General features: G+C 36.9%; 1 protein-coding gene across 1 annotated transcript in view; it reads right to left on the bottom strand.

The window, feature by feature from the left end:
• The window catches only part of MIS18BP1 (MIS18 binding protein 1), a 60008-nt gene that overhangs the window by 19798 nt on the left and 13844 nt on the right, over window positions 1–26366 (bottom strand). Inside the window, exons 3-11 of the mRNA XM_070431565.1 lie at window positions 24908–25009; window positions 23682–24160; window positions 21480–21553; window positions 18875–19005; window positions 12594–12681; window positions 11315–11472; window positions 8408–8559; window positions 7805–7901; window positions 4888–5734 (exon numbers count right to left, since the gene is read on the bottom strand). Of these exons, the coding sequence (XP_070287666.1) occupies window positions 4888–5734; window positions 7805–7901; window positions 8408–8559; window positions 11315–11472; window positions 12594–12681; window positions 18875–19005; window positions 21480–21553; window positions 23682–24160; window positions 24908–25009 (2128 nt within the window). The remainder of the gene's footprint in view (window positions 1–4887; window positions 5735–7804; window positions 7902–8407; window positions 8560–11314; window positions 11473–12593; window positions 12682–18874; window positions 19006–21479; window positions 21554–23681; window positions 24161–24907; window positions 25010–26366) is intronic.

The raw sequence follows: 26366 nt of genomic DNA, 5'->3' as shown, positions 1-26366 counted from the left end.
TACTTTATTTCTTTTAAAATATATTTTTATTGATTTCAGAGAGTAAGAGAGGATAGAAACATCAATGTTGAGAGAGGATCATTGATTGGCTGCCTCGTGCATGCCCCACGCTGGGAATCAAGCCCCCAACCTGGACACAAGCCCTGACCGGAAATTGAACTGGTATCTCCTGGTTGATAGGTTGACACTCAACCACTGAGCAATGCTGGCCTGGCTGATCTATTTTCTTTTTAGCTGTCTCTTCCAAGATTTCATATGCAGTAAATGGAAGCATATAGCCTTTTGAGGTGGCTCTTTTCACTCAGCATAATGCCTCTGAAATTCATTAAAGTTGTTACAAGTATCAATAGTTCTTCCATCTTATTACTTAATAGTCCATTCATCAAGAATGTGCCCCAACTGCCCAGGTGGCATGGCTTAGTGGTCCAGCATCAACCTATGAACCAGGAGGTCACGACTGGATTCCTGATCAGGGCATATGCTCAGGTTGCAGGCTCGATCCCCAGTGTGGGGTGTGCAGGAGGCAGCCAATCAATACTCTCTCATTATTGATGTTTTTACCTCTCTCCCCCTCTCCCTTCCTTTGGAAAAAAAAAAGCCACAATTAATTTATGCAGAAAGTACCACAAAAATCAGGAAGAGATTACCTCAGTAAAACCACCCCATAAAGTTATGAACTTCTGGTTTTACAATACAAATTCTGAGTATTTTCATTTTTGTTCAGTTTCCTTGTCCTCAAAACTTGTTCCCTTGAAACTTTTTCTTTGATCTATGTTTTTCTTTTACTTTTACAGTGTATTAAATTTTCAACCACTTGGAAATATTCCTGTTAATTTTTCATTGATTTGTTATTTAATTAATTATGGTCACGGAACACCCTCTGAATGACTAATTTTAAATTTAAGATTTGTTTTATTTAAACATGATGTTCTATCTTTTTTTAAATATATATATATTTTATTGGTTTTTCACAGAGAGGAAGGGAGAGGGATAGAGAGTTAGAAACATCGATGAGAGAGAGAGAAACATCGATCAGCTGCCTCCTGCACACTCCCCACTGGGGGTGTGCCTGCAACCAAGGTACATGCCCTTGACCGGAATCGAACCTGGGACCCTTGAGTCCACAAGCCAACGCTCTATCCACTCAGCCAAACCAGTTAGGGCCATGATGTTCTATCTTGATGAATACTCTAGCTACCTTTGGAATGAACACCTCCCTGCATTACTGGATGGACTGTTCCATAAATGCCCATTAAATAGTTGGTTGATGGTATCATTCAGTTCTTTTATATCCTTGATAATTTCCTGTTTACTAGTTCTATTTACTACCAAAAGAGGAGCACTGAAGTCTACCACTATAATTGTGGATTTGCTTATCTTTTCACTTCTGTCCTTTCCTTTTAGTTGACAGATTGTGACTCATATATTTTGAGTTTTGTTGTTAGGTGCATGCACATTTAGGATTGTTAAGTCTTCCTGGTAAATTGACACTTTTATCATTTTGTAAACTACTTCTTTATCCCTTATAATTTTCTTCTTATACAAATCTTTCACAGGTATTAGTATAGCCACTCTTGATTAATCAGGCGTGAGCCCAAAAGTTCATGAACAGCTTTATCAGGTTTTTAGTTAGCTTCTTCCTCTCTGCAGTTTTGGGTTCCTTAGGGTTCCTCTTTTTGTTTCTCTGGCAAAAATCGGGGGGCTTTAGTTACCTGGTTTTGCTGCAAAGTTACAATTGCATCTTTCTCCAGAAACAAGCAAAGGACACTATGACAAAAACACAACACGCCCACCCTCTTGAGAGTGCTACTTCTCTTATTTGAGAGGAAGGATCCCCACTTTCAGAGTTTAGGTATGTGTGGGCCCCACTTGCTGCACTGATTTTCATCCCTGTAGGACAGCATGGACTGGGATATGAGGAAGGAGAAGAAGAAAGAGAACTGGAGCATTTCCTCTAATGTTCTGAGCTTTAGTCGTCCCCTTTCCTGCTCCAGAACTGGAGGGCTTCTTTTAACTCTGTCATGCCCTAGTGCTCACTTCCAGTTTAGTCAGCCTTGAGTTTAGCTTGGGTGTATTACCAGAGGAAAAACTAGAAATTCACAGCCAGTTGGGTAGTACTTAAGTTTTAGTCTTCCTCCATTGATCTGCTACTATTTATCTTTCTGAGTCAACAAAAAGCTGCTGTATAAATTGTCTTGTTTTTATAGCTGTGCAGTAGAAGCTAGAGTGGAGTATGCTTTCTCCATCTCACTGGGAACAGCAGTTCAAGCATTAAAAAATAGCCTTAGATGATATAAATATACAGCAAAGGTTGAGAACCTTTATTATGAGGAAATGATTGGAGAATACAGCTGGCAATAATAACTGAGGTCAATTATTATATGCTGACAATGTAAGGCAAAAGAATCTATAAAATTTGGAGATTAGTAAGAATGCAATGAAAGTTTCTGATCTGTCAGAACCACAATCGTACATTAAGACTAATGTGGAGATGTATAAAACAGATTACATATATGAAAAGAATGAAGTTTAAATATAAGGCTACTTCCATAGTTTAGGCAAAAGGCATTAAAAATCTGAAAAAGAGTAGACTCAAGAAAAAGGGGCTCCTTGGGAACTAGTTAAAATTTTTAAAAAATCAGTAACGATAAAAAGTTTAAACTTAGTTGACTGAAAGAATTACATTTTTCAGAAATAGGAGTGTCAGGCCGTGTACAGGCAGGGGAAATAAGTCTGGTTTATGATATATTTAGAGATGTAGGTGAGACTTATGTGAAGATTTTCAGTAGGCAAAGGAAAATACAAATCCTATATAATAAAGAGGTAATATACAAATTGACCAGCACTCCCACACACAAGATGGCCGGCAGGAGAGGGCAGTTGTGGGCGATCAGGCCTGCAGGGGAGGACAGTTGGGAGGGACCAGGCCTGCAGGAGAGAGCAGTTGGGAGCGATGAGGCCTGCATGGGAGGGCAGTTGGGGGTGACCAGGCCTGCAGGTGAGGACAGTTAGTGGCAACCAGGCCAGCAGGGGAGTGGTTAAGGGGTGATCAGGCTGGCAGGCAGGCAAGTGGTTGGGAGCCAGCAGTCCTGGATTGTGAGAGGGGTCCCAGATTGGAGAGGGTGCAGGCTGGGCTGAGAGAGACACACACCCCTCCCCCTCCTTGTGCATGAATTTTGTGCACCGGGCCTCTAGTCTAAATATAAGAATTCAAGACCAAAGATACAGATTTGGAAGTCCCTGTACATCGAAAGAAGTTAGAACTCTGGAAGGAAAAGATCATTGAGAAGCAAAAAAGCACCCAATCCAAACACTCCGGAGAATAAGAATGAAGATTACCTTCTGTGTCTGAAGAAGAGAAGTTACATTGAGGCAATTGAAAATGGAAGAGTATAGTGGTACAGAGATGCCTTCAGAAGAACATTTCAAGAAGGCAGATTTGAAAATGAATTCCAAATGTTATAACATTTGGGGGTGCAAAAAGGAGTGGAACACTGAATTGCTATGTTTCTAAGTTATCCTCTCTTTTTTACCACTCATATCTTCCTTTCTATTAGATAATTTCCATCAGCAAACCACCATACTATGGCAATGAGTCAAATTACAAATTAAGCAAGCAACCAAACACACATATTCCTTCTCTTCACACTCTATCACCTATGCTTTTCTATTCCTACCATTGCCAAACTTCTTGTGCTGTTCCTCTAAGTTGTCTTTATTATCCCATTCACTCTTCATTGCTCAATTATGGCTTCTAATACTACTAGACTACTGATATTGCTTGTCAAGTCCATGTAGCCAAATCAAGTTATCAGCAGCAGCAGTAATGAAATCTAGGAAAAATCACCTAATTTCTGGGGCTATTTTCTTCTCTATAAATGGGGGGTGGGGGGGGTGGGGGTGGGGGGAAGGAGTCCAGCCAGTATGTCTCTGTGGTTGAGTGCCGACCTATGAACCAGGAGGTCACAGTTGGATTCCCGATCAGGGCACGTGCCTGGGTTGTGGCCTTGTTCCACAGTGTAGGGGCGTGCAGGAGGCAGCCAATCAATGATTCTCTCTCATCACTGGTATTTCTCTCTCTCTCCCTTCCTCTCTAAAATCTATTTTTCAAATTTCTTAAATAAATGGAGGGGGGGAACCATTAAATAATCTGTGTTTGAAGATTTTATAATGGTGAATTTAATTATAAAATACTAGTAGCCCTGTACATGAATCCGTGTGCCAGTAGCTCGCTGTCACCCTCCTGTAGCTTCCCCCACCCCCACCTCATAGCTTGCTACCCTGCCCCCTCCTGTAGCTCTCCACAGCCCACTTGTAGCTCGCTGCCCCACCCTTCTGCTGATCTGTGATTCGGTAGTTATGCAGTCAGTCGTTATGCTTCACGGTAATGACCATTTGCATACTACATCTTTATTATATAGGATTTCTTAAAATGTGAGGCTGTGAGAGAGCAGCATTTGTCTATGTTGAAATATATTCTCAGGTTTATTGCGGTATAACTGACAAGTAAAGTTATATATATTTAGTCTACCAGTGATCATTTGATACATACATTGTGATCACCACAAACAAGTAACACATCCACCCTCTCACATATTCACTTTTCTTCAGTAGATGGGGGGTGGGAAGGGGAGGTGTATGCTTGCAATATTAAATGGGAATAAAAAGCTCATATGTATACTGTATAAATGGCCACATGTAGATGGCAGTTATCTATATTTTCCCTCCATTCTCTGTACAAATTTTAATTTTTCTTTATGTGTTTTTAGATGACATATTCCATGTTAATGATTACAAATCATTAAATCACTCCCTCATTGGATTCTGCATGTCTTCAACTATTTTGTGGCCACTCAGGATATTTCAGAGTCAAATCTAACTACTTACCAATGAAGCTTCTCCAATTCCTTCTCATTCCATTCTTCATCCTGAATTAAACCAGGTAAACATTCTAAGGAATGCCTCTTCGTTTCACCAGATCCCATTTTGTTAATAATTGGAAACTCATTCCTAATATCAGATTTCTGACAATTTATTTCAGCAGAACATCTAGCTTTCTTTTTTAGGATATGAAATTCAGTTTCACTTTCTTCAGTTTCAGATTCAGAGGTCACTGAGATGTTTCCAGTGATGTTCCTTCTGCTTTTTCTTTGGTGAACTACTCTTTCTTTGGTATTTCTTGCTGTGGTTTTCTTAATATCCCCAGCTTTTATTCTAATTTTCTTTTCCGTTTCACTCTTGTCAGCAGACAAATCTTGATTTGTTACTTGATTTTTTTCAATTTTCTTCGATGTTGATAACTTTGTATTGTTCTTAAAGTCAGAGGTGACCGTTTGTTTCTTATTAGAACTAGGTATTTTTATTTTCTGGTTGACAGTGAGTATATCACGTTCAATGCAATCTTCCTTTTTTTCGCTTGTATGACCCACATCACTCTCAAATACATCTTTGAAAGTCTTTCTGGGCTTACTAATTGGACATGTAGTTTCATTTAAGTCTGATTCACTTTCTTTTTGATGCTTTGGCACTATAAAATCTGTTACTGCTTTAACGGCACCAGAGGATACATTATACTTCATGCATTTTTGCTCTATCACATTTTTAGATTTAAGTGGTGTTACCAAAACACAGACTTCCTTCTGATTAGTAGCCACATATTTTCTTTCTTCATCTGAGAAAGGTGATTTTCCTGAGATGATAATATCAATGGATACCTTCGATTCTTCGGTTTGCTCTTTAATTTCATAAGATAAAACCAAAGATCAAAATCTCAAATTAGCTACAAACAAAATTTAAAAAACCGTTTTCACAAATATATTGTTTTCCCACCACAAACTCCACTGTCATATTAATCTTGCTGAAACACCAGTCTGTTTAGATCACCGTCCCTTTGATTGTGAACATACTATTTTTTAATACCAACTTGTCCAGGACTTCTCATAGTATACTTAGTGTGCATATAAGCTCCTCTACCTGGCCTTCATTACAGTTCACTTGCTGCATTCAGGTCTGAACCATATTCTATGTCTGTGAGACCACTGTTTCTCAAATTTTCTCTACTTGGAAAATTCCTTTCACTCATTTACAAACCAAATCACTACCTGTTTCAATTTTACACTCCAACCTACTAGGTCCATAAATTTTGTCCTGATTTCCTCAACTGAATGAAAGCTCTTTCAAATTTCCAGAATATTTTAAAATAATGCCATGTTTGACAATGTGCCCTGCATATAATTACACTTGTCTAATCTTTCAACTAATCTGAAAAGTATACGTAACAACTTTGTTTTCATTTGTGAATTATCTTCATTTTACTGGAGTTAGTTCAGTCACATATGTAGTAGATGCTAAATAAATATTTGTTGGGTTGCTAAAACCTTACTAGGTATGTAACATATGAAACAGAAGGTATATTAGTTAAGAAGGGAATTAGAAGAACACGGAACTCCATTTGCACAGCCTCATTCTCATTCATCCCTAATGGTAGCCATCAAGTCTATCTTTTGCTGAATCCCCAAAAACTCTATGAATCATCATGGGAAAAGAACCAAAACAGAACTTGAGAGTCTTTATTATACCATATCATTACTTAAAGAAAACAAATTAAATGAGAGAAATTCTCAACTCTAAAACTTAAGAAACCAGAAGCTAAACTATTAGTTTCTAACTTTAAATTATCCAGCTATAATTATAAATAGATATAAACTGTAAATTATCACACCAATCATCACAGTGACATACTGCCAACAATCTACACATATTATGTGACATTTAAAAGATGAATGACAAAAATAAAAGCTTCTAAATTATAATTCATGAAATGGTATTAACCAAAAAACAAGAAAGTTTCCACAAGACTTCTCAATGGAATTATATATTTTCACATTATGAGCTAAAGTGTTTTCTTCTAATTCCTTATTATAAATGTGATTCAAATGTTCAATTGGCAATTTAAAAATTTTATGCTCTCTAATTTTGAGCAAAACATTTTTTTATTAATTTCATTAAATAACCTGAATAAAGATACAGCCTATTCTGGATACTTTTACTTAAGTCATGTAAACTTGATAAGTAGTATTGCTCTTCAGTCTACTTTTTTACACACTTGTAAATGTTCTCCACTTTTATTTTTCCGACTTATAAGCAATAAAATAGAAAAAAAATGCTATTAAGCTGATAGATTCAATTAAACATTAAGTTTTAAACTCCCTAATGCATAGAGAAAAGGTTCTATATATTCAGGTACGCAGGATTTCAATGAAATCATTCTGAAAAATCCACACTTACACAAAACTAAATTATGGCCTATTACAATTTAATAAAAAGATTGTCTTTAAACAATACTAGAAGCATATTTAAATAATATATATTTTGTGATTTAAAAAATTATTTAAAGCTACCTAAATTAAAGAAAGCAAGCCTATAAGTGAATCTATATTTAAGGCAATGAATTATTTCATTTTGTAAATCATCTTCTGTAAAAAGATTAACACCAAATATTTAATAAGCATTAAAACAGTTGGTCTATCATTTCAGATTTAGAAATGTATAAAATCACTTTTATTATATTAAAAAATTTCAAATAGTAACTTTCTACTTATCCTATATAATAAAAGGCTAATATGCAAATTGTCCCCTTGACAGGGAGTTCGTCTGGGGGCGGGCCCAGCTGGCCAATCTTCCATGTCCCCTCTCCCCAGCCAGCCTGGCCCCGATTAAGGTGGGGCAGCCAGACCCCACCCATGCACGAATTCATGCACCAGGCCTTTAGTTATAAAATAAAACAATAATAAGGATATATTACCTTGCTCCTGATTTTTAATTATCTTTTTATTTGTTCTTTCACAATTTTTGAGCTTCTTTGAAGATAACTTCTTATATTCCCTTTTTCCAATCAATTCCTTAAAAATCAAAAGATAACTTTTTACTATAACAAGTACTACCTATAAACATGACTACAAGCATTTTATAGTATGAATCAAGCACACAAATTTCTAGGCACTGACAGAAATTTCATTAGCAGAGGTATTCAAAGCTCAAGCTTTGGAAGCACCATGTGGGTAACCACATTCTCACATTTTCTTTACCAATTTAATACCATCATTTAAAATGTGCATGTGCGTGCGCGCACGCGCGCGCGCGCGCACACACACACACACACACACACACTCACACTCTCTCTCTCATTCTCTATCTATTTAAACCTTACTCTATAGCTAAAACTTTGTTATTCTTGCCTGCACTTTTCCAGTGAGATACTAGGAAAATAAATATCAAGACATTTACCTACTATGCCTAAACTAATAAAAAGCAATACTTAACAAAGAGAACTCATTATTTCTCATTTGGTCTCTAATGTTTTCAATAGTATCACACCACCACTGTACAGTATACAATAAAAGCTTACCTGATTAGTTAAGTCATATTCTCCCCCATTTTGAACAGTATTCTTTATTTGGTCATCTGGGAAGCTTAATGGTGGTTTATTTTGAGGATTACTCTGGCAAATGTTTAATTCTATAGCTCCTGGCAATGTACTGTGCTTATTCTTCTTCAGTTCTATGAGTACAAAGATGAAGGTTTAGATAAATGATTATATAAAAGTTAAGCTGCTCATCCCCATTAAGAACTCACTCTGAAAAAGTCTGTCTAATCCAATGTCACAAATATTTGTTAAATTTGGTTATGACATAAAGCAATTTTATTTGGACAGAACCACTCTGCATAGGGCCATATTTTGTTCAAATCACTTTTATTCTAAAGGAAGGAAGGGAGGGAGGGAGGGAGGGAGGGAGGGAGGGAGGGAGGGAGAGAGGGAGGGAGGGAGGGAGGAAGGAAGGAAGGAAGGAAGGAAGGAGGGAAGGAAGAAGTGGACAGCCATAATATTCCTTATTATCTGTTTTGAACCTCCTTTGCCACATCTAAAGCAAAATAGAAACATTAAACCATTTTGTAAATACAAATTCCTGTTCATCTAAACTCTGTACCAACTAAACAGAAAGCGAATAACTCTATTTCCCTTATATTTCTTCATGTATATTGAATTCTTATGTTACAATTAATTTATGTATACCAATGTATAACTAAATCCATGCTAATTAAAATTTTAAGTAAAACCAAATTTATAGTATACAATATAGGCTTAAGAAACAGCTATTGAGCTAAAATTCTAGATAAGTTAAAAAGGACTTGTAAAACTATAGAAACATTTTTATTATTATTCTAGAAGCTGTATTTGAAGATACATAATGGATGGTACTTCCTCTGAGATTATTACAGTATGGTGAAGAAGGCTATTATAATAGATCACTTATAATATATTCTGGTTAAGTATAACAGACATCAAGTATTTTAATACAATACTATGACATATAGATTATAGCACTAAATAAGCAAAACCACATTTTAGGTAAATCACACACACGATCACATCAACTTAAATTATCACTGATTAGCACCTTTGCATACCTTTAGTTGTTTAATGTTAGACGTGGTTTTGTTTTATTTCAGTGGTTTTCTCATAAAAAAAAGATAGCACCAACTACCACCACTTAAAATAACTTATGTAATATGAGGACACACAATGTCTTAACAGTTGCACAAAACAAAGATTTAATAAATCACACTGGAAAAATGATACACCTAAAAAAAAAAAAAAAAAAATCCACTAATATTTGCTCCTAACCCGAGCTTCCCAAAGGGGAGGCATCATCTCCTCTTATTCATTTCTAAATTGCTAACAGCTAACAAAGATCAAGGTTCATGGAAAGTGCTTTAAAAATTATTTGTTGAATTATTTTCTTATGGACACAGGTAGCATGTAAAATAGATTACCAAACTTTAGCATTTTACATTTGTATCTTCAAACACTTCACCAGTAACATTCACAATTTAAAAATTTATGAAAAACACTGCTTAAGATCTAAGACTAAAGAAGATTAATAAATGATAAAGTGAGATATACTTTTAGGAATTTTATATTTAAGAGTAAAAAAGTATATAGCAGTTGCTATAGCCCCAGGACTCCAGAATACTGAAGATGGTCTAGCAAATGACAATGAGCAATATTTTAAATTTACAGGCAAATAGGATGACTTTTGAAAAAATGAGGAAAGGTTGAGAAGAAACTAGAATAGAGTGACTTTTAGCTAGCTCTGAGCAAGCAGTCATCTATATATTTAATCCATTCCTTTGTACTAGGAAAGGATAAGCAAAATTACAAAGGAGGGCCCTATGAACACAGGGAAGTGGGGTGCAGTGGGGAACTTATACTCAATATGGTGCCATGATTTTGGTAGAAGCAATCCTGTAAAGCTCTTTGTTATAAGGTCAAGGTAGAATCGACAGAAATTTATACAACAGATTCTAATTAACTTTTATTCATCTATATTTTCTAGAAAAGGCTGTGAGGCAAATTATAGGCAAAGAGGTGACACAGAACAGTTTTGCCAGCTACCTTTATAGTAATGGTCATTCAAAAAACATGCCATTACCCCCATAAAAGCAAACTGGTATTGTCTATTAACAAGAATAAAATTTGGTACAAATTAGGCATACAGTATCCTATATAATAAAAGGGTAATATGCAAATTGACCCCAACAGCAGAATGACTGGTCACTATGACACACACTGACCACCAGGGGGCAGATGCTCAATGCAGCATATGCCCCCTGGTGGTCAGTGTGCTCCCACAGGGGGAGCTCTGCTCAGCTACAAGGCAGGCTGATAGCTGCCAGCACAGCGGTGGTAGCAGGAGACTCTCCCGCCTCCTCAGCAGCGCAAAGGATATTCAACTGCAGCTCAGGCCTGCTCCCCGCTGGCAAGTGGACATCCCCTGAGGGCTCCTGGGCTGCCAGAGGGATGTCTGACTGCCAGCTTAGGCCCAATCTCCCTGGGGAGCAGGCCTAAGCCAGCAGGTGGACATCCCCCGAGGGGTCCCAGACTGCGAGAGGGCACAGGCCGGGCTGAGGAACCCCCGGCCCCAAGTGCACAAATTTTTGTGCACTGGGCCTCTAGTTTAATATATAGGTTTGAGGTAGGTTAGCAGCCTAAATACCTTGTGTCTAGGAAACTGAAAGAACAATTATCTTCATTGATATGCTTATCAGGTTAATTAAAAGGTAACATTTAATGAAGTAAGTTGAATGCTGACTATGAGCTATCTGCTTTGTAGTTTTTCTCCAAGTAGTGAAAAATCACAAATTTTAGGACCAGATGATTACTCAAGACTATATGCATTGTTAACAATTAACAATGTGGGGTTCATGTAAGAATATACCACTGTACCAATAGAGAAGAAAAGAGCAAACATACCCAAATGGTTACAATCAAGGTCATAAATGGTGCTGGTTCTTTGGAGGCCATCTGTTTGGTTTACTCCTGCATCATTTTTCATTGACTTTCCTATGTCAGGCACAAATCTTCTACTTTTCTGTTTTTGTCTGGCCTTTTCCTTTTTCTTTTCACAAGCCCTAAAAACATACATTATTTTCCCTCTAATGTTGGTTCTCAAAAAAGTGAAAACAAAAAAAACCCACAAAAAAATGAAACTCTCCTATGACCTAACCTCAACCCTAAATAAAATACTAACTCTAACCCTAACTATAATATACCAACCCTAAGCATAACTCTAATCCTAACACTTCCTAATTTTAAACCTAATCCTAACCCTTACCCTAAAGCTACCCTGAAACCTTACTCTAATTCTAAAACTAACCCTAACAATAAGCCTGTAATTCTAAAACTTAACCCTAAACTGAGCCATCCCCCATCACCCTAACCCTAATCCCAAATATTACACCTAACCTCAAAACTAACCTTAGCCCTACCTTATTTTTAAACTAACCCTAAGTCAAAGACTAATCCTAAACGTAACTAACTTTTAGCCCTAACCTTATACCTAATCCTAAAGCTAAGTCTAACCATAATTTTGAACTCAAACCAAACCCTAACCTAACCTTAACACTAACACTATACCAAAAAATAAAAAAAATTCCCTCAGCTAAAGTTCTTCACCATAGTAAAGATTACTTTTAACCTTACATACTTTAAGCCTCCATGGCTTCCATCCCCTTTCCCACAAAAACTCAAGTACAATATAAAGTTTACTGAAACAATAGCCACATTCATTAAGGAACTGATACTGTTTTTCCTCTAGTTGAAGCAGTTGTAGTAGAGCATGCCCATAAAAATACTTACTATCTGGCCCTTTACAGAAAAAATTGTCAATCCCTGTTTTGTGACTAATTAACTTACATCACTTCATTCCTATGAGTTCCTTAAAAGCAAGAATTAACCAAATTCTTCCTTGTTTTCCCCAGTGCCAACAGAATAACTACAGAGGGAATGAATAAAAGAAAAAAGGACCATGAACTTCAGACTCCTGTTTAACAGCTATTTGACTCTTAAAGGATAGAATAAGAATGACTCCTTGAAATGTCCAAGGTTTTATTTTCCATAAAAAAGAAATTAAAACCACTTCATACTGGTTAAGTATACATTTTTAAAAGCTCACCTAAAATGGATGCATCTTATCAAATGAAAATTATGCCTCAATAAAGTTTTTTTTTTTTAAATATAAAAAGTACTTTACCTTAATTGTTCTAGGAAAGTATCAATGTGCTCTTTCCAATTTTCTGGAAAGCCAAACATAAACTTCCTTATGAGATAATATGGATAGCCTATGTAATAATAAACAAACAAAATTATCTAAAAAACTAGAATTTTGAAGACATGTCATTAATTCATTAAAAAATACACACACACACACACACACACACACACACACTGTGTGCCAGTCAGGCACTGTTGCAGATACGAGGATTCAGCAATTAACAAAACAACCCAAATCCATACCTTCATGGAACTTGCCTTCTAGTGTGAAACAGAAGGCAAACCAACAAGTAAAATATCTTGTTAGATGGTTATTAATGCTATGGAGAAAAGTTATGCAGTTGAGGGGGAACAGAAATATCAGTGTGTTCATGCAGACAGCATCTTTAAAAAAGGATAGTCAAGCCCAGCTGGTGTGGCTCAGTGATTGAGTATCGCCCTATAAACCAGGAGGTCATGGCCTATGAACCAGGAGGTGATGGTTCGATTCCCAGTCAGGGTACATGCCTGGGTTGTAGGCTTGATTCCCCTGGATCGTGCAGGAGGCAGCCAATCAATGACTCTTTCTCATCATTGAGGGTTCTATCTCTCTCTCCCTCTCCCTTCCTCTCTGAAATCAATTAAAAATATATATATATTTTAAAAGTATAGTCAGAAAAAACTAACGAATTTCAGAGAGAAAGCGGGAGTGGGTGGGGAGTAATTAACTGGGGAACTTATATGCATAGCCCATAGACATAGACAATAGAGTGGTGAAGGCAGTCAATGGGAAAAACAAACAAAAGGGGATATCTGTAATACTTTCAACAATAAAGATTAAAAAAAAAAGGATAGAGATATTCTTACTGAAATAGCATCGGAAACCTTGAGACTTGAAGTAAGCCACATGGCAATATGAGGTTAAAACATTGGAAGCAGAGAGAACAAAACAAAAGGCTGCCTTTGTAGAACAAAGTGACTAGTAAAGTTAAAGCATAGGGAGGAGAGACTAGTACCAGGAGGATACTCAGATGGGTAACAAAGGTAGTGTGGGAGCATGAGATTATAAGGCCTTGGAGTCATTTTACAGACCTAGTCTCTTACTCTGAGTGAGAAAGAAAGCTATGGAAATGCTATGACCAGAGAAGCTGTATAATGTGCTTGGGTTTTAAGTTAAGCTATTGACTTTAATAGGACTGTAATAGCTGCTATTTTGAGAAGAGTCTATGGAAGTATAATGGGAGAAACAAGGAGACCAGTTAGGAGGTTACTGCAATCACTCAGAACAAGAGAGAGGTTTGGACCACAATGGTCAGCAGAAGCCTAGGTTCTGAATATATTATGGAGATAATGCCAATAGGACATACTGACACATTAATGTGTGCGGGAAAGAAATCTAGGACTTAAGGATGTCCCCAAGGATTTTAGCTAGCCACTGGAAGCCTGGAAAGAGGGGGAAGTCTGTAGATAAAGCAGATTTAAGGGAGAAGATCAGGTTTTAGATATACAGTCATGCACTGCATAAGGACATTTTGGTTAACGATGATGGGCTGCGTGTGTATATGAAGGTGGTCCCATTAGATCATAATGGAGTTGAAAAATTTGCATTGCCTAGTGACTTTGTAATTGTGACATCAAAAAACGGTATCACCTAGTGACAGTGCAGTGTTATGATGTCACAGTGCAATGCATTACTCACAGCTATTAATAAAGAATAAGGATATAGCCCTGACCAGTTTAGCTCAGTGGATAGAGTGTCAGCCTGCGGACTGAAGGGTCCCAGGTTCAATTCCGGTCAAGGGCATGTACCTTGGTTACAGGCACATCCCCAGTAGGGAGTGTGCAGGAGGCAGCTGATCGGTGTTTCTCTCTCATCCATGTTTCTGACTATCCCTCTCCCTTCCTCTCTGTAAAAAAATCAATAAAGTATATTTAAAAAAATAAGGATATAAAGAAAGATTTTTTATTTTTATTTAATTTTTTTCTTGATTAAGGTATTACATTGTGTCTTTATCCTCCCATGCCCCCCCACCTCCCCACTCATACCCTCACACCCCTGGTGTCTGTGTCCATTGGTTAGGCTTACATGCATGCATACAAGTACTTTGGTTGATCTCTCCCTTACTCCCATCCTCCCCTACCTTCCCTCTGAGGTTGGACAGTCTGATCGATGCTTCTCTGTCTCTGAATCTGTTTTTGTTCATCAGTTTATGTTGTTCATTATAGTCCAGAAATGAATGAGATCATGTGATATTATGAGAGCATAATGCTCTCCAGTTCCATCCATGCTGTTGCACATGGTAAGAATTCCTTCTTTTTTACCACAGCATAGTATTCCATTGTGTAGATGTACCACAGTTTTCTAATCCACTCATCTGCTGATGGGCACTTAGACTGTTTCCAAATCTTAGCTATAGTGAATTGTGCTGCTATGAAAATAGAGGTGCATATAGCCTTTCTGACTGGTGTTTCTAGTTTCTTGGGATATATATTCCTAGAAGTGGGATCATTGGGTCAAATGGGAGTTCCATTTTTAGTTTTTTGAGAAAACTCCATACTGTTCTAAAGAGAGATTTTTAAACAGCTGTATAATGTGTTTGTGTTTTAAGGTAAGTTATTGCAAGAGCTGAAAATTAAAAAGTTTAGAGTTGAAGTTACAGTAAGCTATGGTTAATTTATTGAAGAAAAATGTTTTCTTATAAATTTAATGTAGCCTAAGTGTACAGTGTTTATAAAGTTTACAGTAGTGTACAGTAATGTCCTTGCTTCACATTCACTCAACACTCACTCACTGACTCACCTAGAGTAATTCATTTTGTAAGCTCTATTCATGGTAAATTACCTACACTGGTTACCATTTTTTATCTTTTATACCATATTTTTACTGTACCTTTTCTACATATCTAGATAGACAAATACTTACCATTGCATTACAGTTGCCTATAGTATTCAGTAATGTGCTGTATAGGTTTGTAGCCTAGGAGCAATAGGCTATGCTATACAACCTAGGTGTATAGTAGGCTACACTATTTATGTTTGTGTAAGTGCACTCTATAATTTTCACAACACAAAACCACCTAACAATGTTTTTTCATAATGAATCCCTGTCATTAAGTGATACATGACTATATTAAGTTTGAGATGCCTATAGGCGTCCTAATGGAGATGTCAAATGGGCAGATGGAAAGTAAGTTGAGTGGCTAGAAGAGTATTTTTCGTTAGATATATAAATTTGGCATTTGTCACCACACAGATTAAGATTTAAAGCCTCAAAGAAATCAGCATAGTACTGAATGTAGAAAAAGCCCTAATCTACCCCATTATTAAGAGGCAAAGAAAAAGAAAAATGAGCAAAGAAAGAAAGAAGGAACAGGGAGTGAGACAGCATGAAATTCAGAATATGGTATTTTAGAAGCCAAGTTAAGTGTTTTATCAACAAATGACAAGTGCTGGAGAGGATGTGGAGAAAAGGGAACCCTAGTTAGTACACTGCTGGTGGGAATGCAGACTGGTGCAGCCATTATGGAAAACAGTATGACGTTTCCTCAAAATATTAAAAATGGAACTGCCATTTGACCCAGTGATCCCACTTCTAAGAATATATCCTAACAAATCCGAAATACCAATCAGAAAGAATGTATGCACCCTAGTTTATAGCAGCACAATTTACAATAGCTAAGATCTATAAACAACCCAAGTGCCCATCAGTAGATGAGTGGATAAAAAAGCTGTGGTACATTTATACCATGGAATACTATGCAGCAGTAAAAAAGAATTGCTTACCCTTTGAGACAGCATGGAGGGACCTGGAGAGTATCATGCTAAGTGAAATAAGTCAGTCAGAGAAAGACAAGTATCACATGATCTCACTCTTATGTGGAATCTAAGTGGATCCAATGACATGGAAGCATGGAACAGAGTGAGGAATCTCAGAAGGCAGGCAGGGGAGGGAAGGGGGGTAGGAGGTAATCAACCAAGGACCTGGTATGCATATATACATGGCCCATGGACACAGACAATGGGATGGAGAAGGCCTGGGTGAGGGGACAGGGGCAGGCTAATAGGGATTAATGGGGGAAAAAAGGGTGCCAGAAGCCGGTCCATCCTTGCTGCTTGACACAGTCGCTGCAGGAAAGAAACATCTGCACAGCATATGTTTCAATGGACCTGGCATATATAGCATACTGTTTTTAATATGTTTGCTCCCTTTAGCGCCATGTGTTTTAACCAAGGTCACCTCTCCGAGAAAGGTTGTTTCCCCAGGTGGGGATCTTTCCCTGAGGTTAGGGAGGGGATACAACCCCTTAATTAAGTGCCAGGCGGGTAGTTAAGCTACATAATCTTTACTCCCTGGAATGGAGATGAGAAACACCTTAACCCTTGTAATAGAAATTGACAGGATTAAAATCGGCTGGTATAAATACGGATGTAATAAGACAATAAACGTCAGATCCTCATCAGTTCCTAACCAGAACTCCGACCAGAACTTTGGCTGGAGATCCTGGCTATAGGTCCTGACTAGGCTGCTGACCAACTGAAGGCTGTCTTCGTGTCATTCCTTCTTCGCCTCCGCCAGATCTTCAACGGCACCTTTGTTAAGCTCAACAAGGCTTCCATTAACATGCTGAGGATTGTGGAGCCATACATTGCTTGGGGGTACCCAAACCGGAAGTCAGTGAATGAATTGATCTACAAGCGTGGTTATGGCAAAATCAACAAAAAACGAATTGCCCTGACAGATAACTCACTGATTGCTCGATCTCTTGGTAAATATGGCATCATCTGCATGGAAGATCTGATTCATGAGATCTACACTGTTGGAAAGCGCTTCAAAGAAGTGAACAACTTCCTGTGGCCCTTTAAGTTATCTTCTCCACGTGGTGGGATGAAGAAGAAGACCACCCATTTTGTAGAAGGTGGAGAGGTGACCTTGGTTAAAACACATGGCGCTAAAGGGAGCAAACATATTAAAAACAGTATGCTATATATGCCAGGTCCATTGAAACATATGCTGTGTAGATGTTTCTTTCCTGCAGCGACTGTGTCAAGCAGCAAGGATGGACCGGCTTCCGGCAAAAGGGGACATATGTAACACTTTCAACAATAAAGATTTAGCCCTAACTGGTTTGGCTCAGTGGATAGAGTGTCGGCCTGCGGACTCAAGGGTCCCAGGTTCGATTCTGGTCAAGGGCATGTACCTTGGTTGCGGGCACATACCCAGTAGGGAGTATGCAGGAGGCAGCTGATCAACATTTCTAACTCTCTATCCCTCTCCCTTCCTCTCTGTAAAAAATCAATAAAATATATTTTTTTAAAAAAGATTTTTAAAAAAAAGTGTTTCAAAGAGGTAGGTAAGTTAACTGTGTCAAGTTTATACTGAATTTAGCAATGTGGGAGCCATTGGTGACTTTGATAAGAGCTGCTTCAGTGAAGAATTGGGGATTAAAGCATAATTAAAGAGAATTCAAGGAAAAAATGGGGGGAAAGCTCAAGAGGAATGAGATATAACAAATCTGAGTTGCTCTGCTGTAATTGAGAGTAGTTAAAAGAAGTGTGGTTAAAAGGACTGTTCTCTAAAAAAAGAAAAGAGGAATTGTTTTTGATAGGAGAAGGGAGAATTACTACAGTGATATCTTTGAGTAAAATGGAAAATGGGAGCTAAGGTACAAATGCAGATGCTGACACAGACAGAAATATGATCTATTCATCCATATAAAAGCAGCTCTAGGTGCAAGAAAATGAGAATATATGAGAAAACGTTCTTCTGATTGTTCTTATTGCTCAGGTCATACTCTCCTTCCCCTATCCCTACCCCATCCTAAGAGGAGGGAGCAGATGCTTATAAAAATATGAAGTAGCCCTAGCTGGTTTGGCTCAGTGGATACCGCATCGACCTTTGGACTGCTCAGATGTGGTTTCTTCAATCCTATTAGCTGTGTGCAAGTCACAGGCAGAAAATCAGATTATAACAAGACTAGGGCTGTGTAGGGCAGGTTCAACAAAGAGAGGACCTAGGGAGTTACATTATATTCTTACAAAGCAATTCTTCCCAAATAAGGAACACTTCCCTTAATTAAAACAATAAATAAATAAAAATCACTGGACTTATTTAAACTGTCAAATAGTTTTACATAATGTGGTCAATTCTGTTTTTAATTTTTAGTTTTGACTGATTCAGTTTTAAAACACCTAATTAAAAGTAAAAAATATATATTACTATTAGAAATATGGTTAATTGCTTCACTTATTAAAATGACTTATCAATTAATAATGAGTCATTACCTGCTTCTTTCATGGAAATCCGGTCTATCATCCCTTTTAACATATAAATGTTGCCTGATAATGTCTTAAGTTTGTTGTGTTCAATCCGTTCTACAATTGCGTTACTGTGCCAATAGATATTAGTGACGTCTCTAGGAGGAAAAAATAGCTTAGTTAAGGCCAAAATATTCACAGCAGTCACAATGGACATAGATAAGTATATCAAATTATAATAGAAAGTAATAAATTTGCATTCCAGCTACATTAACAATGTTATAATCTAATTATAAAACATTTGAGGGCCAAACATTGCAGCAGAACTCAACTGCATGCTTAATGTGATCCTCAGAGTACCAGTATGTGCAAAGAAGCTGTGCTGTGATCAAACATACCTCTAGTATAAAATATATCATTAGTAAGGAAGCAGGGAGTATCTCTAAATATGTGGTGTTGACAATGTTTGCGATTCCATCCTGATGCTCAGCTTCCAAAGAATGATTTCCTAACCCTCTTATCGGGGCCTATACTGTGTTAGCTTTCATGCGATTATATAGTTTGGATCCATCTACGCTTGTGGATTTTCAATCCTCACTATACAGCCAAATGTTTTTACCCTCATCTTTGGAAAGTATGAAAAAGTTCCAGGGAAAAAACAAACTGCAATACCAAATCATTTACCCATAAATCTACTCTTTATATTTCCTCAAATGAAGCTAAGGATAAATTTATACATATAAAAGGCTAAAGTGACCAACCGTCCATCCATCCAGTACATATGACACACACTGGGAATTTAAAAATAAACTTTGACTCGAGCATGCAGTTTAATCAATTTTAATCAGTCAGTGCTTTTATCAATGTTGTTTTATTTCATGTTTTTATATGTTTTTGTTCTTTTTATGTTTTTGTTGTTATATCATGTTGTTACTGTTTATTAATCAATTTATATATTATTTTCATATACATTTTACTGATTTTCTTTCATCTCTGATACTTCTATTATAAAAAAAGGGTGAATAGCAATATTAAAATATTTCTTCTAATTAATTTCCTTTCAATGTGCATAAATCCATGCACCGGGCCACTAGTATAAAATAGAATGAATGCCGAAACCGGTTTGGCTCAGTGGATAGAGCATCGGCCTGTGGACTGAAGGGTCCCAGGTTCGATTCCAGACAAGGGCATGTACCTTGGTAGCGCGCACATCCCCAGTAGGAGGTGTGCAGGAGGCAGCTGATCGATGTTTCTCTCTCATCGATGTTTCTAACTCTCTATCCCTCTCCCTTCCTCTCTGTAAAAAAAATCAATAAAAAAAAATATATATTTTTAAATAGAATGAAATATGAAGATGTATTAGATAAATGTTTAAAATTCTCCAATTTACTAGATAACTAAGAATAAACTTACTAAATCTAAGTGTAGTAAGAAAATAAAGTTCTATACATTTGGTCAAATGGGACTAAATTCATATATTATATCTTAATATGATATTACTTCTCATCCTGTTTTTTTTTTTGCTTTATTAATTTTATTTAACACTTAAATAGCACTTTAAAGTTCTGTCTCAAGTTTTAAAAATATAACTCATTTAATCCTCAAAATAACCTCAAAAGTAGTAATATTATTATCACTGTACAGATGAAAAAACTGAGACTGCCCAAGTCATACAGTCAATAAGCAGCAGCAATAGAATTCCAACCAAGGCAAGCTACACTGTCTCTTGGATATTCAGAAAATGGGCACACAGCAGGCAGAAATGGAGTGGGCAAGACAGAGTTTATATACTCAACTTATAAATTTTCAGGCCAGTACCTTTGAATATTAATATCCTGTATTGTTTTCATTACATGTTTTTTTTTTTTACAAAAGAAATTTCTTTATCACTAAGATATTGATTTTGAAGAATAGGAAATGGTGCTAATAGATTAGCAGAATTAAGCAAAGCCCTTACCTGTTGATGCTTTCACTTTAGGGAGAACCAGAAAGTGCCATATTTTAATATGTAGCTGTATGACAAAGCTTTAAAGTAATTTTGATTCCTTGTCTGAAGCAATAATTTATACCTGGTTATCCCAGATATAAATTTAGATGTGAGACTCTGAATTAAAATGCATATAAGTAAATATTAACTAACCAAATATAATTAAGCAGCAAATACCAGTCAACTTATTAAAACCTCTGGGGAAAAAATCAAGCACTGTGTATAAAAATTTGAGCTGTCACTATTTTAAAAATAACCTATAAGGCAAAAATAAGAAAGCTGGTTACAATCAATATATAGTCATTTTACCATTTTTGCCTTTACTTTGCAATCTAGACAGTCTTTGTTTATTTCTCACGCTTCTCCTTTTAAGCTCTTATACATAGTGTCATATTTTATTAAAAGAATATTCAAGTCCAGCTGGTGTGGCTCAGTGGTTGAGCATTGACTTGTGAACCAGGAGGTCATGGTTCAATTCCCAATTGGGCTATGGGCTCCATTCCCAGTGGGGGATGTGCAGGAGGCAGCTGACTGATGATTCTCTCTCATTAATGTTCTGTCTCTCTCCCTTTCCCTTCCTCTCTGAAATCAATGGTAATATAGTATATATACATATATATATGAATATTCAAATGTTATACTTACATCAATTTTCCTTCTACACATATAGCAGTATTATTGTTGATGATTTTAATCATCCATTCCTGTAGCTGGACTACCTAATTAAACATAAAATAAAGTATGTATTTTCTGCATTACTTGTAGCATAAGCATTACAAAATCAATTTACATTAAATTAAAAGAAAAAACTCATACGTAATCCAAATGATTCCTTAGTGCGCATCTATATAAAAATCATACTCTATTTTAAATAGCAATAAGATAAAATTCTTGTAAACAATAAAACAGAAAAGATGAATGGCGAGAAAGATTGCGCTTAAATCATATTGCATAGTTTGTTTCCAATCCAGAATTAATTATACTTTATATATTCTTATTATCTAGTATCTCAATCCCTGGAGGAGGGAGAGTATCACCTAAAATCCTAAGGTAGTCATTAAAACATTAAGTCCCACCAAAGACCCAATAACTTGGAGAAAAGGGGTTAGTTGTGTAATATACATATATGTCACCATCGCTCTTACTCCTAAAAACTCACAGCACATAATTTTCTTTGCAAAGTTGATTTGAAGTTGCATTCAATTTTCTATATACTATAAAGGTAATTGCTAGGAATCTATATTTAACAGCATTGTATTCCAAAGCAAATATCTGAGAATTCCTTATTTTAGGACAAGTAAAATTCTATTATAAGGAAAATTTCTGTGAACACCAGTGGTAGGAAATTGTTTCTATTATGTAACAACTTAACATTGAACTAATTCTGATGAGATATGTAGCCCAAGGTCATAAAATGACTAATTTGACAAGTCATTTACTTTATACATAAAATTATAAGTTTATATATAAAGACATTCTCCAGTGGTAGTTTATGTTGAGTCAGAAAAAGATGTTAAAAATGGAACAGTGCTCTTCGTTACTGTACTTTACATTTATATTCATTTAAAAAATTATAGTTAGGATTTGGGGAAGAGGCAATAAAATTCTTTCTACTTCCACACTGGGAACCACCTGAGATACGTACATCAAGTAAGTCAGATGGTAGTAAAAATAAAAGCTATACTAGATAGTGTCCCAAGCACTTTAGATGCATTGACTCAGATTATTCTCCTAACACTGGGAGATAGTAACTTCATTTTATAGATAAAGAAACTCTGTAAGGCCTAGTTAAGTAATATAAATAACTTGCCCATGTCACACATAGCTAGTTAGTGGCACAGATGGGTTACAAAACTGGAATTCTGGCTTTAGAACCCCATACCATATTGCTTATATAGAATGTCAAAATATTCACTCAGCAAATATTTGTTGAGCTCTATATGATGAGGCTGCATATCTCCAGGAACTGAATTTTGTACATTTCTGTAAACCATGGTAAAGGCTTAGTGTTTTCTCTTGAGATAAGAAATTACTAGAGAAATTCGAGCAGAGGATGACATGATTTAATATTTTAAGGAGCTGTTGGGTAGAAATTGAGAACTTCATAAAGATCCTGGCTTCTGTCTGGAAAATGCCCACCATCATCCTTTTAAAAATTAATGGACAAACCTTTAACAACTATAAACTTAACCTTTTATCTCTTTCTCCTTGAACTTACTGTTCCATTCCAGTTTCTCCAGCAAATATCCCAATGCTGAGATGGCAAACCTATGACACACATGTCAGAGGTGACACGCGAACTCATTTTTTTGGTTGATTTTTCTTTGTTAAATTGCATTTAAATATATAAAATAAATATCAAAAATATAAATCTTTTTTTTACTATAGTTGCAAATATCAAAAAATTTCTAACTGCACCAGAGTTAAGTTAGGGTTTTTCAAAATGCTGACACACCGAGCTCAAAAGGTTCGCCATCACTGTCCTAATGTAACATAGTTGGATGGTCTGAAGTCTTTTATTGATCACTGTTACTTTACAACACAAAAAATTCTCAGATCTTTAGGTGCTATACGTAATTCCTTTCTCTTAATTGTTGTTAATAGTACCTCAAGAATTAGGAGGGGGGGGAATTAAAAATAGGAATAAAGTCAGTGTTCATCCCTAAAGGGAGTAAGTAAATTGTTGAAGGCTATGCAACTAATAATCAACCAAGGTAAGACTTAACACCTGGGCCTTCTTGCTTTCAACCCACTGCCTCTACATTAAATAGTAGTAACGAGAGAGCATAAGAGCTCAAGCTCTTAAAGAATGGGGATAATACTTATCTGCCTTAAAAGTTTTCCTACCTTATTATTTTTAACTCCGTTTGTAGTAGTTTGGCATATACTTGGAAGAAGATTTGAAGTGTGTCTCTTTGATCCCTGAGGTATTGTTACATTAAACCCTGGAGTTGCAAGCACAATTTTACATGTGTCATTTATGGAACCTGGAAGATCAGTTTCTCTGGGCACTGTTTTCTCATTTCTTCCCTTAATTTCCTGTTGTGAAGTCCCTTTTATTCTGACCTCATTATCAGAAATCATTAATTTACTGTCATTTTTAACAGAAACACAGTTAGTATTGAGAGTCTCAGCAGTAGTATTTTGGGATTTTTCATAGGTAGAGTTAATGTTGTCTAAAACAGATGTGTTCTTTCTGAACTTAGTGGTTGCAACTGTATTCTCCTTTGAAAGAATTTGTTTTGCCAACTGAGCTCTAGTTAATGCCCTGTTGGAGACTATTGCAGCTGAAACACTTGCATGTTCTTGGTTCAGAATTGGAAGCTCTGCAAAAAAAAAAAAAATACAAAGTCAATAAAATTTTCAGAAGAATCATATGAAATTAAAAGAGAAACAGGAAAATTTAAAACTTAATATTAAAAAGAAGTCTTCAGGTTAAGAATACTCCACCCTCCTGCCCAGTCTTTCTGAGTGCTTCTGCCTTTTATGATTTAACTAGAAGCCTGGTGCATGAAATTCGTGCATGGGGTGGGGTGGGGTGGGATTCCCCAGCCTGGCCTGTGCCCTCTCACAGTGTGGGAGCCCCACGATCCATCTCCCCAGAGGTAGGCCCTGCCCACCCATCTGGGGCTCCTTGATGGATTGCCCAAAGAGATAAGTTGGAGCTGGGGGACCCCACACAGGGGGTCTCACCTCAGCAGCTCAGTGTGGAGCCGCTGGGACCCCTGGGCTCGCTGTGCGGAGGCGGAGCTGCCGGGACCCCTGGCCTTACCTCATGGAGCCGCCATGACCCCTGGCCTCGCTGCACGGAGCCACGAGGATCCCTGGCCTTGCCATGCAGTGCCACCCGGACCCGCCTCTGAGGCTCCGCACGCGCCCACTGTGCATGCAGCCTCCTAGTGATGGACTGTTATGGCATGAGGGCATCACAGCGTGAGGGCGTGACAACCACATAGGCTTTTATTAGTATAGATCTTTCATCCACAGTCAAAATTTATTGCCTACACGGGGAAAATAATTATCTAGAACATTTAACAATACATTCAAATAAAACAAAACCAATAGGACTTTACCATAAGTTAAATTGTGCAGAGGCGCTTTCTTTGCCTGTTGACATTGAATCTTTGGCTTGACCGGGAGTAAGATATTTGATGGTTCTAGAGGAACTTCTTGGACTGAGGTTGAGATTTTTTTTTTAGAAAGAAGTTGAGATGTGTTAGTCACTGAGAAGGAAAAAAATACCTTTTAAAAATATTTAAATAAAGATTTAGGTTTAGAGAGTAAGAGATCAACCGAAGGACTTGTATGCATCCTTATAAGCATAACTAATGGACATAAGACACTGGGGGGTAAGAGAGGGCAGGGGTTTGTCAAGGGCCGGGGCGGGGGGGGGGGGGGGGGGGGGCGGTTGGAGGACACTTATGTAATACCCTTTGTAATACTTTTAGCGAAAAATTTAAAAAATAAAAAAAATAAAAAATAAAGAAAAAAAAAAAAGATTTAGGTTTAGTAATGACCAGACAAATATAGGCACATAGACTTTTATAATATATTAGTTACATAAGTTTTTTCCTTTATTATTTTCTCATGCCTTCAACCCATTCTCTATACTTACATCATGCTGAGAATTTTTTTAAAACCTCCTTTCAAGGCTTTTTAAAAATATATATGCTTTTTAAATTGATTTTGAGAGAGGAAGGGAGATAGAGAAACATTTATCAGCTGCCTCGTGCACTCCACCTCCCGGGGATAGAGCCCACAACCTGGCCATATGCCCTGACCGGGGTTCATAGGTCTACGCTTAACCACTGAATCACACTGGCGGGCTGAGAAAGCATTTTTAAAAATTTCATGTTACATCTTGCAAACTTTAGACAAAAGTATACTACTGAACTTAGAAGCCTAGAGATCTGGAATAAAATCAGGTATATATAATATGTGAAGTACCATCCAGTTTTGAAAATTCTGCTTCTGGGTGCTGTAAATTTCTAAAATGTGAAAGAAGAGTTGACGAGTTGTAACTTATATTTAAAAAATCAAAATGTTGAAACTCAACAGCAAATTCAGTAATAATTTATACCCCTTTGACAGCTCTTTAGCAGATCTTCAAATGCACAAATCTGGTAGGCTTATCAACTAAACAATAAGAGCTTTGAGTATTGCTTACATTTTATTCTGCTATACCTCCTAGAGCAGTGGTTCTCAACCTTCCCAATGCCACGACCCTTTAATACAGTTCCTCATGTTGTGGTGACCCCAATTTCATTGTTACAAACTGAACGTAATTAAAGCATAGTGATTAATCACAAAAACAATATGTAATTATATATGTGTTTTCCAATGGTCTTAGGCGACCCCTGTGAAAGGCTCATTTGACCCCCAAAGGGGTCACGACCCACAGGTTGAGAACTGTTGACCTAGAGCATTAAACTAAATTATTTTACGTTTAATTTCAAATATTATACTTGAAAAAAATCAGGAGTGAATATACTTTAATAAGTGTGCAACTTTGGCCTTAGAAATCATAATACA

Source organism: Myotis yumanensis, unplaced genomic scaffold, assembly GCF_028538775.1.
Source record: "Myotis yumanensis isolate MYYU_CA2020_CCGP unplaced genomic scaffold, mMyoYum1.0.hap1 SCAF_1, whole genome shotgun sequence".
In the NCBI taxonomy this organism is placed as follows: domain Eukaryota; kingdom Metazoa; phylum Chordata; class Mammalia; order Chiroptera; family Vespertilionidae; genus Myotis; species Myotis yumanensis.
Note: the sequence above shows the minus strand (reverse complement) of the source record. Positions and strands in the feature narration are given on the sequence as shown.